Source organism: Eutrigla gurnardus (assembly GCF_963514095.1).
Source record: "Eutrigla gurnardus genome assembly, chromosome: 3".
NCBI lineage: Eukaryota > Metazoa > Chordata > Actinopteri > Perciformes > Triglidae > Eutrigla > Eutrigla gurnardus.
In genome coordinates this window covers 32,892,025-32,906,871 of record NC_139917.1, presented here as the reverse complement: position 1 = coordinate 32,906,871, position 14,847 = coordinate 32,892,025, and the positions used below count along the sequence as shown (strand labels likewise).

Genomic DNA, 14,847 nt, shown 5'->3' with positions numbered 1-14,847 from the left:
CCAGTGGAGGCAGTAAACCCATCTCGTCTCATCTGTCAGCTACAAAGGAAGCAGATTCTAAAGCTGGTGTCTTGGGGACACCATCAATGTGCTAACCTGACTGAGACCCAGCAAACTGATGGGTTCACATCTGGTGACCTCTGTCCCGTGATATTGACTGAGCCCGGTGGTGTACAGGTACTTATGTTAGTCTGCTTTAAGTCCAACCCATTGTTGTCAAATAGACAGACTTCACACTGTGACGGTCTACGTTCCCTCCAGTTCTACATGCACAGCGAGTTTACTGCTGCATTAAGCTAACGAGTAATGAATGAGTAATGAAGACGTTTCCATTCTGAATCAATGAGTCATCTGATCAGCTCTTCTGATCAGAATCAGAGAGACCACCGATCAAACTATGTAACAAATATCAGCTGATCTGAGGCTGCTGATCACAACAGGTCAATATCAGCAAAGCCGACAGCAAATTAAGTAAAAGACCTTAAAACTGGATTATTTAACTCCGTCTGAGGAAAAGGAACAACACCCTGGACGTTAATTTGAGTTTTCCCCAACTATAAACTATCAGCTTTTAAGGCAACAAAAGAAGAAAATGCTGCATCTCCATTATTCTCAGCTTCCTGTTCCACTGTAGAGACCTCTGGTGGCGTCTGCTGGTCACTACAACACATCACATCAATACAGCGTCATAGAAAGAGCAGCGTCTGGATTTATAAACACCTGGTCCAACGTATATATAGGTATTAAATACCGCCATATGAAGTTTTCATATCATCCCTCGTTAGTCCACACACACACACACACACACACACACACACACACACACACACACACACACACACACGCTGAGGCATAAACAAGGCCTGGATGCACATATGCTCACACGCTCTCCCACATGCACATATGTAAAGTCATCCACACACAATACGACACTACACACACACACACCCCGCCAACACAAGCAGCCCTCGCTGACAGATGGAAGCTGCCACGACGCCAGAACGGCGGCCCAAGGCCCGGCTTCCCTTAAGTGTCTTCAGCACGCTGGGACTCGGCTGATGGAGGGAGTTCTCCTTCGTGTGGCGTTCAGGGACATCTCTACCAACACAACAACACAGACAAACACAGATGAACACACAACTCGGAGGGCCACTGACAGTAATATATGTGTTGAAGGGAGACACTTTAACCAGCAGAGGGCGTTTTTCTCTCAGTTTGCTGCTCCTCCACCTGATCAGGATGGAGCCGCTAACGTGTTGTTTCACATTTGGTCCAGAGAGAAGCTTCTCACCGAAGTCAGCCGTACCTTCTCGTTAGTACTGCCGGTGTTACCGTAAAAACCAGGGGCGTGCACATGACCAGAACAGCATCCGTGAGTTGAAGACCACCGCGTCGGAACACATTCCCAAACAACCCAGCTTGTCAAGAGAGTAAACACTCCACGCGATAGTGACGGCGCGTCAACATGCAGTGTCTTTTCAAAATAAACCTCACAGGAAGTTAGGTTAAGAAAACAAAGACATTAACTTGACTCATCACGAGTCACATATATATATATATATAATGAATAACAACAGTCTTCTGGTGTAAACAACAGGCTGGCGTCCACTCACCTGTTCTGGGGGGAGAACATGTAGACAGACCACTGTTCTCTGGTCTCACACCAGTCTGGCTTATAGACCTCCATCATCTTCTGGATGCGGAAACACAAACTCTGGAGGAGAAACATGATAGTATAGCTCTTATTAGAAATGTATTATCAGACTCATCAACACCATGATACATGATGTATAACATCTATAATATAATAAAAATAACATGCTTAACATCCATCACTTTCTATATTTGAATCAACTGATTTCTATCAATAAGCAGTAGACAATGGATGGATGATTTCTATCAACTGCTACTATGGTGAACATTTCTGTTTCTGTTTTCATTATTAACGAGGTCAATCCGGAAACCACTAGAATACTGTTGCTGTGTCCCGGTCTGGCATCCGTCCTTCAGAGAACCACCTGAAGACCGAATGTGTCCCGGTCCAGCATCCGTCCTTCAGAGGTCCACCTGAAGACTGAATGTGTCCCGGTCCAGCATCCGTCCTTCAGAGGTCCACCTGAAGACCGAATGTGTCCCGGTCCAGCATCCGTCCTTCAGAGGTCCACCTGAAGACCGAATGTGTCCCGGTCCAGCATCCGTCCTTCAGCGGGACAGAACCACGTGGTCCTGGTGAAAATAGGAAGTGAACTTACATAATCCGTCTCGTCTTCCAGGTCCGTCCTTCCCTTGCGTGCGTTGACTTGAGGGAAGACTTGAGCCATCAGGTGAGTGTGGGGCCCCGGGGCCTTGCCGTTGCAGTCCCGGTGGCCCACTCCTAAACTGGACCCCCCCGCTCCAGACCCGCTCCTCCTCCCAGTGTCTGGCAGGGCCCGGAGAAGCTCTGGGAGCTCCAGGGAAAGAGCCCGTCGGTCCCTCCTGGAGAGGAACAGCGGGGGTGGAGGTGGGTGGTGGGGGGGCCGAGGGTGTTGGGGGTGGTCCGGGTGGGACAGCAGGGACTCCTGCTCGGCGGCGTAAGTGTAGCAGCAGGGGGAGCGGGTGCTGTGCACACGGAGGCTGCCCCCCACCAGAGGAGCCCCACCAAACCCGTAGCTCCTCCGGCCCAGACTGTTGAAGCTGGACCTGCAGACCACGTAGAAGCATTTATATATATATATATATATATATATATAAACGTAATACAAGATTATATTACAAGTCTGGTCATGAAGCTAATTAGAGCATAAAACAACAGCAGAGGTTTCATGTTTCCATGCGGGTAATAAAGGCTTAATGGAGGTAATAAGAATTCATTAAGGGTTCATTAAGAGTTCATTAAGAGTTCATTAAGAGTTCATTAAGGTAAATCAGCTGCTGAAGATTCATCTGATCGTCTACCTGGAGCTCCAGGTCGACTGTGGAAGGAAAGGGCGCCCCCAGTTGTGGTAGTTGGAACTGCGAGCATGACGCTAGAAGACATAGTTCATAGAAACTCATCAGTCTGCATCCACAACTCAACATACACCATATATACACTAATATATACAGTATATATCTATACACTATATATACATATACACCATATACTACATGACCCAGAACCAGGTCTAGATGAGCATATCGACTGTATGTGTTTCACAATCAGCTCTAGATGTGGGAGGAGGATGAGAGGAGGACGGTACCAGAGAGAGAGAGCGTCTCTCCAGGCTTCCCTTGCCCAGACTCATCACGCTGCTCTTCCTGGACTCGATGGTGAAGCTCCGCCTCTCTGAGGAGTAGGACCTCCCGGGCCCCGCGAGGGCCCCCAGCTCCAGGTGGCCATTGGGCGTCAGTGTGCAGATCCTTGCGTCTAGAGGCAGTTCAACACAGAGAGCAGGTGAAATAGTTCCTATATGTTGGGTGATGCTACCACACCTGCCGTCTGCTTTATCTTTATTATTATCTCCTGATTTCCTACATTTCCCAGAATTACATTTGACAACCTTCAAGCAACAATCTTCAATTTGCCTGGAAATCATAAACTCAGGAAGGTGAGATCAGATTGCCAGATGGAGAAGCGTGATTCGTCCCTCCAGAGAAAGTGTCTCTGCTGCTCTAGTCCAGTGGTGGCGTGCTTTACACCACTGCATCCGACGCTTTGCATTGCACTTGCTGATGTATGGCTTGGATGCAGCTGCTGCCATGAGAACCCATTCCATGAAGCTCTATATGAAGCTAATCTGAAGACCATATGAAGTTTGGAGGTCTGTAGCGATTGATTGCAGAACGTTAGTGACTTCTGTGCACTCAGCATCCGCTGATCCTTTCATTTTACGTGGTCTACCACTTCTTGGCTGACTTGCTGTCGTTCCCAATCGCTTCCACTTTGTTCTAATCCCACTGACAGTTGGCTGTGGAATATTTAGGAGCGAGGACATGGACTTGTTGCACAGGTGGCATCCTATCACAGTACCATGCTGGAATTCACTGAGCTCCTGAGAGCGACCCATTCTTTCACAGTAGAAACAGTCTGCATGAATAGGTGCTTGCTTTTATAAACCTCTGGCCATGGAAGTAATGGAAACATTATTTGGATGAATACTTTTGGTAATATAGTGTATATAGTTAATCGTATTAAAAGCTGTTTATAACAATATTTTTTCAACATTTGCTGCTTCACGAGATTTATATTTTTGCCATTGCCATCTTGGATTCTTGCAGCCAGTGAAGGAAGTGACCATATCTGGACTGTAGAGGAGCAACGGGTGGATCTGATGAACACAATCTTTCTTTTTTAATGCTATTTTAATTTAATTTCTTAACATTTAGACTTCATTCTCAAAATGCTTTAAACAAAAGACATTTCCTCCAGTGATTTATTTTTTGTTATGCCTGTCCCCAATATTGAAATTCCAACCTTATTCTCAAAATGTTTAATTTATTCTGAAAAATGCAAAATAAAATGTAATGTATTTGAATATGTTTTTTGGCCCTAACGCTCTTTCATAAAACATCAGCTCACCAGACAACTTGACGGAGTCATGTTTCTCGCTGTCGTTGGAGGAGGAGCGGTCGTCTTCTGAATATGAGCGGTTGGCGTCACCCTGCAGACAACGTGGGACACGGAGGAGACAGAAGAATAAGAGGACAGAAGTTATACTGGATATAACAGTTATAATTGTGTTTTAACTCCTCCTGTAACATCATACAGGACTCAACTCTCTCTCACCAACTATCACACAGATCTGAGTTAACTACTAACTTAGCTTAACTTAAAGGGACCATCCATATTAAAGTATTACATTAGACCAGGTATTCATAAATCTGCTCGACCAGCAGACGCCAGCAGAGGTCAGAGTCTCTACAGTGGAACAGGAAGCTCAGAAAGACGGAGACTCAGTGTTTCATCTTTTGTTGCCTTAGAAAGCTGATCGTTTATAGGATGTCAGATGTCAGTTTTCACTGGTTCATATATACCATTGACATCCCTGGTTTACATGATTACATCCCTGGTTTACATCCCTGGTGTACATCCCTGGTTTACATCCCTGGTTTACATCCCTGGTGTACAGCCCTGGTGTACATCCCTGGTTTACATCCCTGATTTACAGCCCTGGTTTACATCCCTGATTTACATCCCTGGTTTACAGCCCTGGTTTACATCCCTGGTGTACAGCCCTTATTTACAGCCCTGGTTTACATCCCTGGTTTACAGCCCTGATTTACATCCCTGGTTTCCATCCCTGGTTTCCATCACTGGTGTACAGCCCTGGTTTACATCCCTGATTTACATCCCTGGTTTCCATCCCTGGTTTCCATCCCTGGTTTACAGCCCTGGTTTCCATCCCTGGTGTACATCCCTGGTGTACAGCCCTGGTTTACATCCCTGATTTACATCCCTGGTTTCCATCCCTGGTTTCCATCCCTGGTTTACAGCCATGGTTTCCATCCCTGGTGTACAGCCCTTGTTTACATCCCTGGTTTACATCCCTGATTTACAGCCCTGGTTTACATCCCTGGTTTACATCCCTGGTTTACAGCCCTGGTTTCCATCCCTGGTTTACAGCCCTGGTTTCCATCCCTGGTTTCCATCCCTGGTGTACAGCCCTGGTTTACATCCCTGGTGTACATCCCTGGTTTCCATCCCTGGTGTACATCCCTGGTGTACAGCCCTGGTTTACATCCCTGATTTACATCCCTGGTTTACATCCCTGGTTTACATCCCTGATTTACATCCCTGGTTTCCATCCCTGGTGTACAGCCCTGGTTTCCATCCCTGATTTCCATCCCTGGTTTCCATCCCTGGTTTCCATCCCTGGTGTACATCCCTGGTGTACAGCCCTGGTTTACATCCCTGATTTACATCCCTGGTTTCCATCCCTGGTTTCCATCCCTGGTTTACAGCCCTGGTTTACATCCCTGGTGTACAGCCCTGGTTTACATCCCTGATTTACATCCCTGGTTTCCATCCCTGGTTTCCATCCCTGGTTTACAGCCCTGGTTTACATCCCTGGTGTACAGCCCTGGTTTACATCCCTGGTTTCCATCCCTGGTGTACAGCCCTGGTTTACAGCCCTGGTTTACATCCCTGGTTTACAGCCCTGATTTACATCCCTGGTTTACATCCCTGGTTTACATCCCTGGTTTACATCCCTGGTTTACAGCCCTGGTTTACATCCCTGGTGTACAGCCCTGGTTTACATCCCTGATTTACAGCCCTGGTTTACATCCCTGGTTTACAGCCCTGATTTATATCCCTGGTTTACATCCCTGGTGTACAGCCCTGGTTTACATCCCTGATTTACAGCCCTGGTTTACATCCCTGGTTTACAGCCCTGATTTACAGCCCTGATTTACATCCCTGGTTTACATCCCTGGTGTACAGCCCTGGTTTACATCCCTGATTTACAGCCCTGGTTTACATCCCTGGTTTACAGCCCTGATTTCCATCCCTGGTTTCCATCCCTGGTTTCCATCCCTGGTTTCCATCCCTGGTGTACAGCCCTGGTTTACATCCCTGATTTCCATCCCTGGTTTACAGCCCTGGTTTACATCCCTGGTTTACATCCCTGGTTTCCATCCCTGGTGTACAGCCCTGGTTTACATCCCTGATTTACATCCCTGGTTTCCATCCCTGGTTTCCATCCCTGGTTTACAGCCCTGGTTTACATCCCTGGTGTACATCCCTGGTGTACAGCCCTGGTTTACATCCCTGATTTACATCCCTGGTTTCCATCCCTGGTTTACAGCCCTGGTTTACAGCCCTGGTTTACATCCCTGGTTTCCATCCCTGATTTACAGGCCTGGTTTACATCCCTGGTGTACAGCCCTGGTTTACATCCCTGATTTACATCCCTGGTTTCCATCCCTGGTTTACAGCCCTGGTTTACAGCCCTGGTTTCCATCCCTGGTTTCCATCCCTGGTTTCCATCCCTGGTGTACAGCCCTGGTTTACATCCCTGATTTCCATCCCTGGTTTCCATCCCTGGTTTACAGCCCTGGTTTCCATCCCTGGTTTCCATCCCTGGTGTACAGCCCTGGTTTACATCCCTGATTTACATCCCTGGTTTCCATCCCTGGTTTACAGCCCTGGTTTACATCCCTGATTTCCATCCCTGGTGTACAGCCCTGGTTTACATCCCTGATTTACATCCCTGGTTTCCATCCCTGGTTTACAGCCCTGGTTTACATCCCTGGTGTACAGCCCTGGTTTACATCCCTGGTTTCCATCCCTGGTGTACAGCCCTGGTTTACAGCCCTGGTTTACATCCCTGGTTTACATCCCTGGTTTACAGCCCTGGTTTACAGCCCTGGTTTACAGCCCTGGTTTACATCCCTGGTTTACAGCCCTGGTGTACATCCCTGGTTTACAGCCCTGGTTTACAGCCCTGGTTTACATCCCTGGTGTACAGCCCTGGTTTACAGCCCTGGTTTACAGCCCTGGTTTACATCCCTGGTTTACAGCCCTGGTGTACATCCCTGGTTTACAGCCCTGGTTTACAGCCCTGGTTTACATCCCTGGTTTACATCCCTGGTTTACAGAACAGAACTTAAATGATCAGTCATGTTACAGCTGTGAGTGCAGCAGAAGGCGAGCCAGAGGGGAATGACTGATGGATGGATTTGATAGTCAAGTCCTTGTGACGGGTGTCAGCGTTCCTCCTCCGCGAACACAGAGCATCGACCGGGTCGGCTGTTCCCCGATCAAACATCTGGAGGCTGACAGCTGACGGCATCATTTCCAGTGTTTTTTCACTGAGATGGAAGGCTTCATGTATTTAATACAACATCATTATTTTCTCACTGCTGGACTGGATTAATATCATGATTCTGACCGATGCTGTAACTATTAATTTGCAGTAGAAAATAGATTCTTTACCCTTTGCAATTGCTGTGATAACTCTGTTTTACTAATGATGTACAGTATTTACACAGACAGAAGGATGGATTTCAGTAATGGTGAATGACCATCTCCAACATATTAGAAACTTGCTTGTTTGGATGAGGTTATTGAGAAACTGTGAGAGAAAAAGTGTTGATTTTCTGCAAATCCTTGCTTGCTGTTAGAGGGGCAACTCATGACAGTGATCATTTGAAATGTTTCACCTCTCCTGATACAGCTTGAACCAAATTAGCATTTTCAAAAGGTTACTTATGAATAAGATCAACAGACGCGACCCGGGCACCTCAGCCCTCCATGGCTACATTCAAATGCCGGTGTTATGGCAACAAGCTCGCGGCCTGCAGACGGGGCGCCACGGTGGCGAGCTGCCTTACCTCTGCCTGGAAGCCCTCCACCAGGATGGCAACCAGCAGGTTGAAAAGGACGTAGTTCCCAAATGTCATGAGGGCAACAAAGTAAAGAGCAGCGAGCGGCGAGGTGGCCGCCATACCGTTGTACAACACGGCGTTCCAGTCCTCCTGAGTCAGGATCTGAGAGGAAACACACTCACATAGAGTATAATAGAGTATATACTTCATCAGATACACATCCAACATGCTGACATTCACAGAAGCTGCTCCACACACTTCTAGTATTCCTCAAATATTGTTTTATGCATGAGTTCATATTAGTGTTCAATATCTGAAAGTATGAGCCACAAGACGCTGGAGGTTCAACCAATATGCAAATGTTGACATTGTTTTAGTTATGAATATAGTCTTAAAGTTACTACGTGGAATTTTTATCTGGTTGTGAGTCCCATCGGGGACACTGAGGCCACGATCTGACCGAGACCAGCAAACGAGACCAACAGCAACCAACTTTAAATGAAAGTAGTAACGTATAAATATAAATATAGAATCATCTGCATATAGAGTGACATCCAGCAGAGATGTGTGCAGTGTGCATATATATAGTGATATGGTGATTACCTGGAAAACCGTGACAATGGCCCAAAGCAGGGAGTCAAAGTTCTTCCTGTCTGGAACTGTGTCCCCGGTCTCCGTCTTCAGACTGAACTTACAGCCAAAGATGTGCATCCCCAGGATGCTGCAACACACCAGCAGAGGCTCCAATGAGGATGAGGAAACATAGACCCCTATAAGGAGTGGGCGTGGACATCATGACGTCACACGCTAGTTTGTGAACTACGGTTCGGAAGTCTTCATTTTTTTTCATCTCCACCGTGACAGTGACCTACAGAGCTGTGGTTCAAGCTGTTAATGTTGTATTGGCTTTGTAGCATTTTACAACAATTCATGAGCTGCTGTGAGATGCTGTTGTCATGGATACTGTTTCTACAAGGTGTGTTTATCAGCTTGGGAGTTAAATTGAAAATCTAAACATGGTATAAAAAAATGTGACATGTGCAAGTAAGCAAGCAAGTGAGTAAGCAAGTAAGCAAGTATGTAAGGACACAGGCAAGTAAGGAAGGAAGTAAGAAAGCAAGCAAGAAAACAAGTAAGCAAGTAAACAAGTAAGTAAATAAGATATATCATAATAAGATCTTGCAACTGCAACTTGACCCTGTGTGTGTGTGTGTATACAGCCATTAATGTGTACCAGCCTACCTGAAGATGAAGATGAAGAGCATGAGCAGCATGCAGAACGTGGCCACGTTGTCCATGGTCTTCATGAGGACCACCAGCTGTCTCCTCAACGCTGGCATGAACCGGACAAGCTTCAGGACCCTCAGCAGTCTGAAGGTCCTCAGCACGGACAAGCCCCCGTCGGACTGGCCCACAATCTCACAAACACTGAGGAGAGAAACACAGGAAGTAGTTCAAGTATTAATTGGAGAATAGCAAAAAAGAAAATAGCATCAGAATACACATCAGAATAGCAAAAACATAGCATCAGAATAGCATGGGCTGCATTGGCAGAGATTGAAGGGGCCCCTGTCTGTGTGAACAGCTGAGGCCATTCAGATGGATGAAGGGCAGATTGGAGGCGGAGCTCCAGATTAGAAGACAGATAGAGGTAGAGACGTTCAATCAACACGTATCGTCTGTGACGGGCTGTACATTTGATCTTGTTCCGTTTTAGCAGCTTTGATTTGTATTTGATGTCAGGCTGATAATGGGGATCACAGACAAAGACGCTCTGCCAGATGAACTGGGAGATAAAACCGGCAGCAGATCAAAGGCAGCACCGACTAAACACGAAGGCTGTCTGCTGGCGGCGGACGCGTCGGCATCCAAACACACAGGTGGGACGTTTCAATCAGCCGGAACGCCATCGACAATCTCACAAAGCATGGTATGAATAATGGAACAGCCTGGCAGAACTACAGAAGTATGCTGGTTGAATAACATCAGGCAGAGAAACACTGATGAATCTGTTGTATCTGCAGGACGTCTGTGGAGCAGACAGGACTGGACTGCAGCCACGGTGGTGGCATAGAAACCCGTAGAAACGTTACCTGATGATGACGATGATGCCATCGAAGACGTTGTAGGGGTTCCTCAGGTAGCTGAAGGAGCCGAACGCAGCCAGTTTGAGGATCATCTCCAGGGAGAACATGCTGGTGAAGACGATGTTGCAGATCTCCAGGACATTAGTTAGCTCCTCTGGCTGGAAGAACAGATCCAAGACCAGAAGAGAGAGCATTTTAACCCATGAACCCACATCGTAGCTATGAGGCTTATTACCAAAAACAAACAATAAACAACATTAAAGCTATGTCTCATTTGTACAGTGGCCATTCAAGGGTTAAAGAACCAGGCTGGCTATTGTTTAGAAGTAATGATGCTATTACTAGGACATTGAAAGAAAATGTTCAAAATCTCATCAAACTGGAGTTTGCTTGTGAAGATTAAATAAAAGCTGTGAGTATCATAAAGGTTAGATCTTATTTTCTGCAATAATCCAAAATTCAAAGAAAGAATCCTGTTGGCTTTTTGTGAAGAGAACCAGTGTGAAGCTAACTTCCTGTTGCCTACAAAATAAAGGTCTTTCCAATCCCAACGTCCACACTCGGACTCTGAGACCTGTGAGGGTTCAGGTCTGTCCACCTGGCAGATCGTCCCATGCTTCAGGACTCAGACATTTATGGACTCTGTCCCGAAGTTTGTATTTTGCTTATTGAAGCTGTTTTAACGATGAGTTGATGATCGCGTCTCGTTTAGATGTTCGGATCAGGCAATCATCATTTAGTGTTCCTGGCAGCAGACCAGCAAGACTTCCTGCTTCCTCTCCATCCCTCGCTCACTTCTTTCTGTTGCTTACTCCTCGCTTCGTCTAGTTATCGGCCATTTTACTCACCGTGGATCAAACACTACATTGATTGGTGCAAAGGGCAAGAAGGACAAAAGCTTTTAACACACACACACACACACACACACACACACACACACACACACACACACACACACACTGATGCCAGTACAAAGTAAGGGTTGAAGCTGCAGAATGAAGAAGAAACAAACAGGAAGCGAGAATGGAACGTGTTAACAGTTGAACTCTGACGGAAACACATTCGTTTTATGTTTCACTCCTTGTTAATGTGCATCAATCTGGTCAGCTGTCTGTCTGTCTGTCTGTCTAACTCTGCTGGAGTCCTCCACTCTCGTCACACACACACACACACACACGCTCATCACTATTCCACTGAGCTCCTCTGTAACTTCGGCGTGACGCTTCTGGAGTCAACAAGCACTGTGTGTTTAGCATTTACATGTTTATCTGCTGCATGAATGTGTGTGTGTGTGTGTGTGTGTGTCAGCACTAATGAGTGTTTAGCAGTGTGAAAACAGACTAATGATGTGTGTCCACCATGTCGGTAACGATGTGACGGCTGGCTGCTGTTTGCAGACCAGTCGAACGGCGTCCCCAGCCCCTGGAGATCCACATCTCATCCTCATTACTGCAGATCTGGGACCAGATCTAAAGACAGCTTGTGGTCAGCAACGGTGACATCAACCACCAGTAACCTGACCACCACAAACCCAATCCTAAAAGGCTGATTATTATTATTATTATTATTACTAATATTACAAAATTTGGATTCATTTTTGCAGCCACCGTTCCCATCCGTGTCGTTTCTAACTAGGCCTGGGGGATCAGAAACAACAAAAAACAGGTCTGTGGTGAGTCATTTTGGAGGTTGATGAACCTGATTTGTTTATTTCTGTTCCCAAGTTCAGCCTTGTCACAGCTCTGATGCTTCTAGCAGCTGCTTCCCAGCGAGTCTGACCTCTTCTTATTATTATCAGTGTGATTTACATTTTGTTTATGTTTCAACCTGAATGAATGCATTCTTCTAGAAACCTCAGGGAGGGTCAGAGGTGATATTTATTACATGTATTAGGAGCTCAGCTCGTTTCTATTCTCAGACTTCCAACTAGGGGGCTCGTATTTGAATAATGCACATGTTGTCATCGAAGACCAGGATCCTGAGTTCTGGTCCAGTTTGTGGTGGCTGATGGGAACTCTGTTCCCGACTAAACTAAACTTTTTTTTGTTTAGTTTTTTTGTAACAGCTTGAAACACAAACAATCCTACGAAACGACTTGAATCAAAATGACTACGACGTTGAAAAAAAACCCAGAACCCAACAAACTTTCTGGGTTCTAACTTCAGTCTCCTGGTTAAAGGTTTTTTTCTGACCCGGTCCACCACCCAGACCTGCTCCCTACGTGGACTTCAAGGACTCTTTGAATATCTGTGATACGTGAGGAAACATGATCCACCAGATACGTTTCCATGGAAACATCATCTAATGATGGTTTCATTGTGTGGGGTCTCAGGACACATCTAACTGTTGTTGTATTTAACAAAACACTAAAGTATGTCTGAATCCTGCTGCAGAAAGAATGGCAGTTATCTGCTGTTGCCATGCCAACAGAAGTGCAGGTGTAGCAGGACAGGTGGAGGCTCAGAGCGACGGGGTGACACCGTTTAAACAGCGGAGCCACGACTCCAGTTTGCTAAACAGGAGACGTTCCAGCTCACTGTTTCCTTCCCAATAAAGGAGTGGAGTCTCTCTCTGACTATTTATAGCCCCCGAGATGAGAGACGACCCACCGCGGTGGCGGCGGCGGGCGTACGTGGGCGGGAGCGGAGCGGCAGCATCGAACAGAGCTGAGCGACAGGAAGACACAAGAAACGGGTAAAAGAGACGAGTTAGAGGTGAACGAATGCTCGGATGTGGATGAGTAGATCTGAACCAGATCCTCCACCTGTCTGTCCCCTTCACCAGCGACAGGACAGGTGAGTCTGACCTGTTTGTCCCCTTCACCAGCGACAGGACAGGTGAGTCTGACCTGTCTGTCCCCTTCACCAGCGACAGGACAGGTGAGTCTGACCTGTCTGTCCCCTTCACCAGCGACAGGACAGGTGAGTCTGACCTGTCTGTCCCCTTCACCAGCGACAGGACAGGTGAGTCTGACCTGTCTGTCCCCTTCACCAGCCACAGGACAGGTGAGTCTGACCTGTCTGTCCCCTTCACCAGCGACAGGACAGGTGAGTCTGACCTGTTTGTCCCCTTCACCAGCCACAGGACAGGTGAGTCTGACCTGTCTGTCCCCTTCACCAGCGACAGGACAGGTGAGTCTGACCTGTCTGTCCCCTTCACCAGCGACAGGACAGGTGAGTCTGACCTGTCTGTCCCCTTCACCAGCCACAGGACAGGTGAGTCTGACCTGTCTGTCCCCTTCACCAGCGACAGGACAGGTGAGTCTGACCTGTTTGTCCCCTTCACCAGCCACAGGACAGGTGAGTCTGACCTGTCTGTCCCCTTCACCAGCGACAGGACAGGTGAGTCTGACCTGTCTGTCCCCTTCACCAGCGACAGGACAGGTGAGTCTGACCTGTCTGTCCCCTTCACCAGCGACAGGACAGGTGAGTCTGACCTGTTTGTCCCCTTCACCAGCCACAGGACAGGTGAGTCTGACCTGTCTGTCCCCTTCACCAGCGACAGGACAGGTGAGTCTGACCTGTCTGTCCCCTTCACCAGCAACATATCCAATACGAACATCACCAACATCACCAACAAAAAATGTCACCTCCGCAACTCCAGGGGAAACACTGTGTCGCCCTGATGAACAGACAGACAGACAGACAGACAGACAGACAGACAGACAGACAGACAGACAGACAGACAGACCTGCTGGTGGTGCTCGATGCCCATGCTGATGGTGTTGATGAGGATGGCGATCATGATGCCCCGGTTGAAGTACTTGCTCTCCACGATGCCCCACAGCTTCATCCTCAGGTCGTGCCACAGCTCCCTGCACCCTTTCTGAGGACTACAGCTCCCAGGGTTCCCTGCAGCTCCCTGGTTCTTCTCCTCCTTGTCCGTCTCCTCCACGGCACCGTCCTCCACCTCCTCTTTGACGGCGCTGCAAGCCGGCCCCACGGCGTCGCCGGGAGCCAGGGCTGCAGCACACTGAGGGGAGCCGGTGGTAGCCGAGGCGGCGGTGAGCGCAGCAGGGGGGGCGTGGTCCCCTTTATTATGGTGGGGACAGGGAGGACCTGGAACAGAGGATCAGATGGTCATGTTTATTTCTGCTATTCCTAATAAGGAGAATGTGTGTGGTTACGTCGGGTTACGATGGGTTATGTGTGTTACACGCTGCCCCCTGCTGGCTGGGATGTGAATGTAAGAAGTGGACCTAGTCGTCGTGACATCACGCAAACATAATTTGTCATCATAGAAACCTTTAAAGTCGAGCTGAAAGATCTTATCTCACATAAAACACACTGTTTTATATTATTTTATTTGATCAAAATCAAATACTTTTTTAATCCTGTAAAACAAAATATAACAACCAATAATATCATGCGATCCAGCCATCAACCAATCAGAGCGAGAGAAGGCTGTGAGCTCATCTCTGGGAACAAGGAAAAGAAATACTCTGTAAACGACTTTTCAGCTCACTTTAAGAATC

General features: G+C 47.3%; 1 protein-coding gene across 1 annotated transcript in view; it reads right to left on the bottom strand.

Annotated features, from left to right (window-relative positions):
• Positions 1-14,847, bottom strand: part of cacna1ib (calcium voltage-gated channel subunit alpha1 Ib) — a 68,475-nt gene that overhangs the window by 31,747 nt on the left and 21,881 nt on the right. Inside the window, exons 8-17 of the mRNA XM_084005828.1 lie at positions 14,064-14,431; positions 10,380-10,531; positions 9,529-9,714; positions 8,890-9,007; positions 8,293-8,448; positions 4,538-4,619; positions 3,219-3,385; positions 2,935-3,005; positions 2,253-2,679; positions 1,614-1,714 (exon numbers count right to left, since the gene is read on the bottom strand). Of these exons, the coding sequence (XP_083861954.1) occupies positions 1,614-1,714; positions 2,253-2,679; positions 2,935-3,005; positions 3,219-3,385; positions 4,538-4,619; positions 8,293-8,448; positions 8,890-9,007; positions 9,529-9,714; positions 10,380-10,531; positions 14,064-14,431 (1,828 nt within the window). The remainder of the gene's footprint in view (positions 1-1,613; positions 1,715-2,252; positions 2,680-2,934; positions 3,006-3,218; positions 3,386-4,537; positions 4,620-8,292; positions 8,449-8,889; positions 9,008-9,528; positions 9,715-10,379; positions 10,532-14,063; positions 14,432-14,847) is intronic.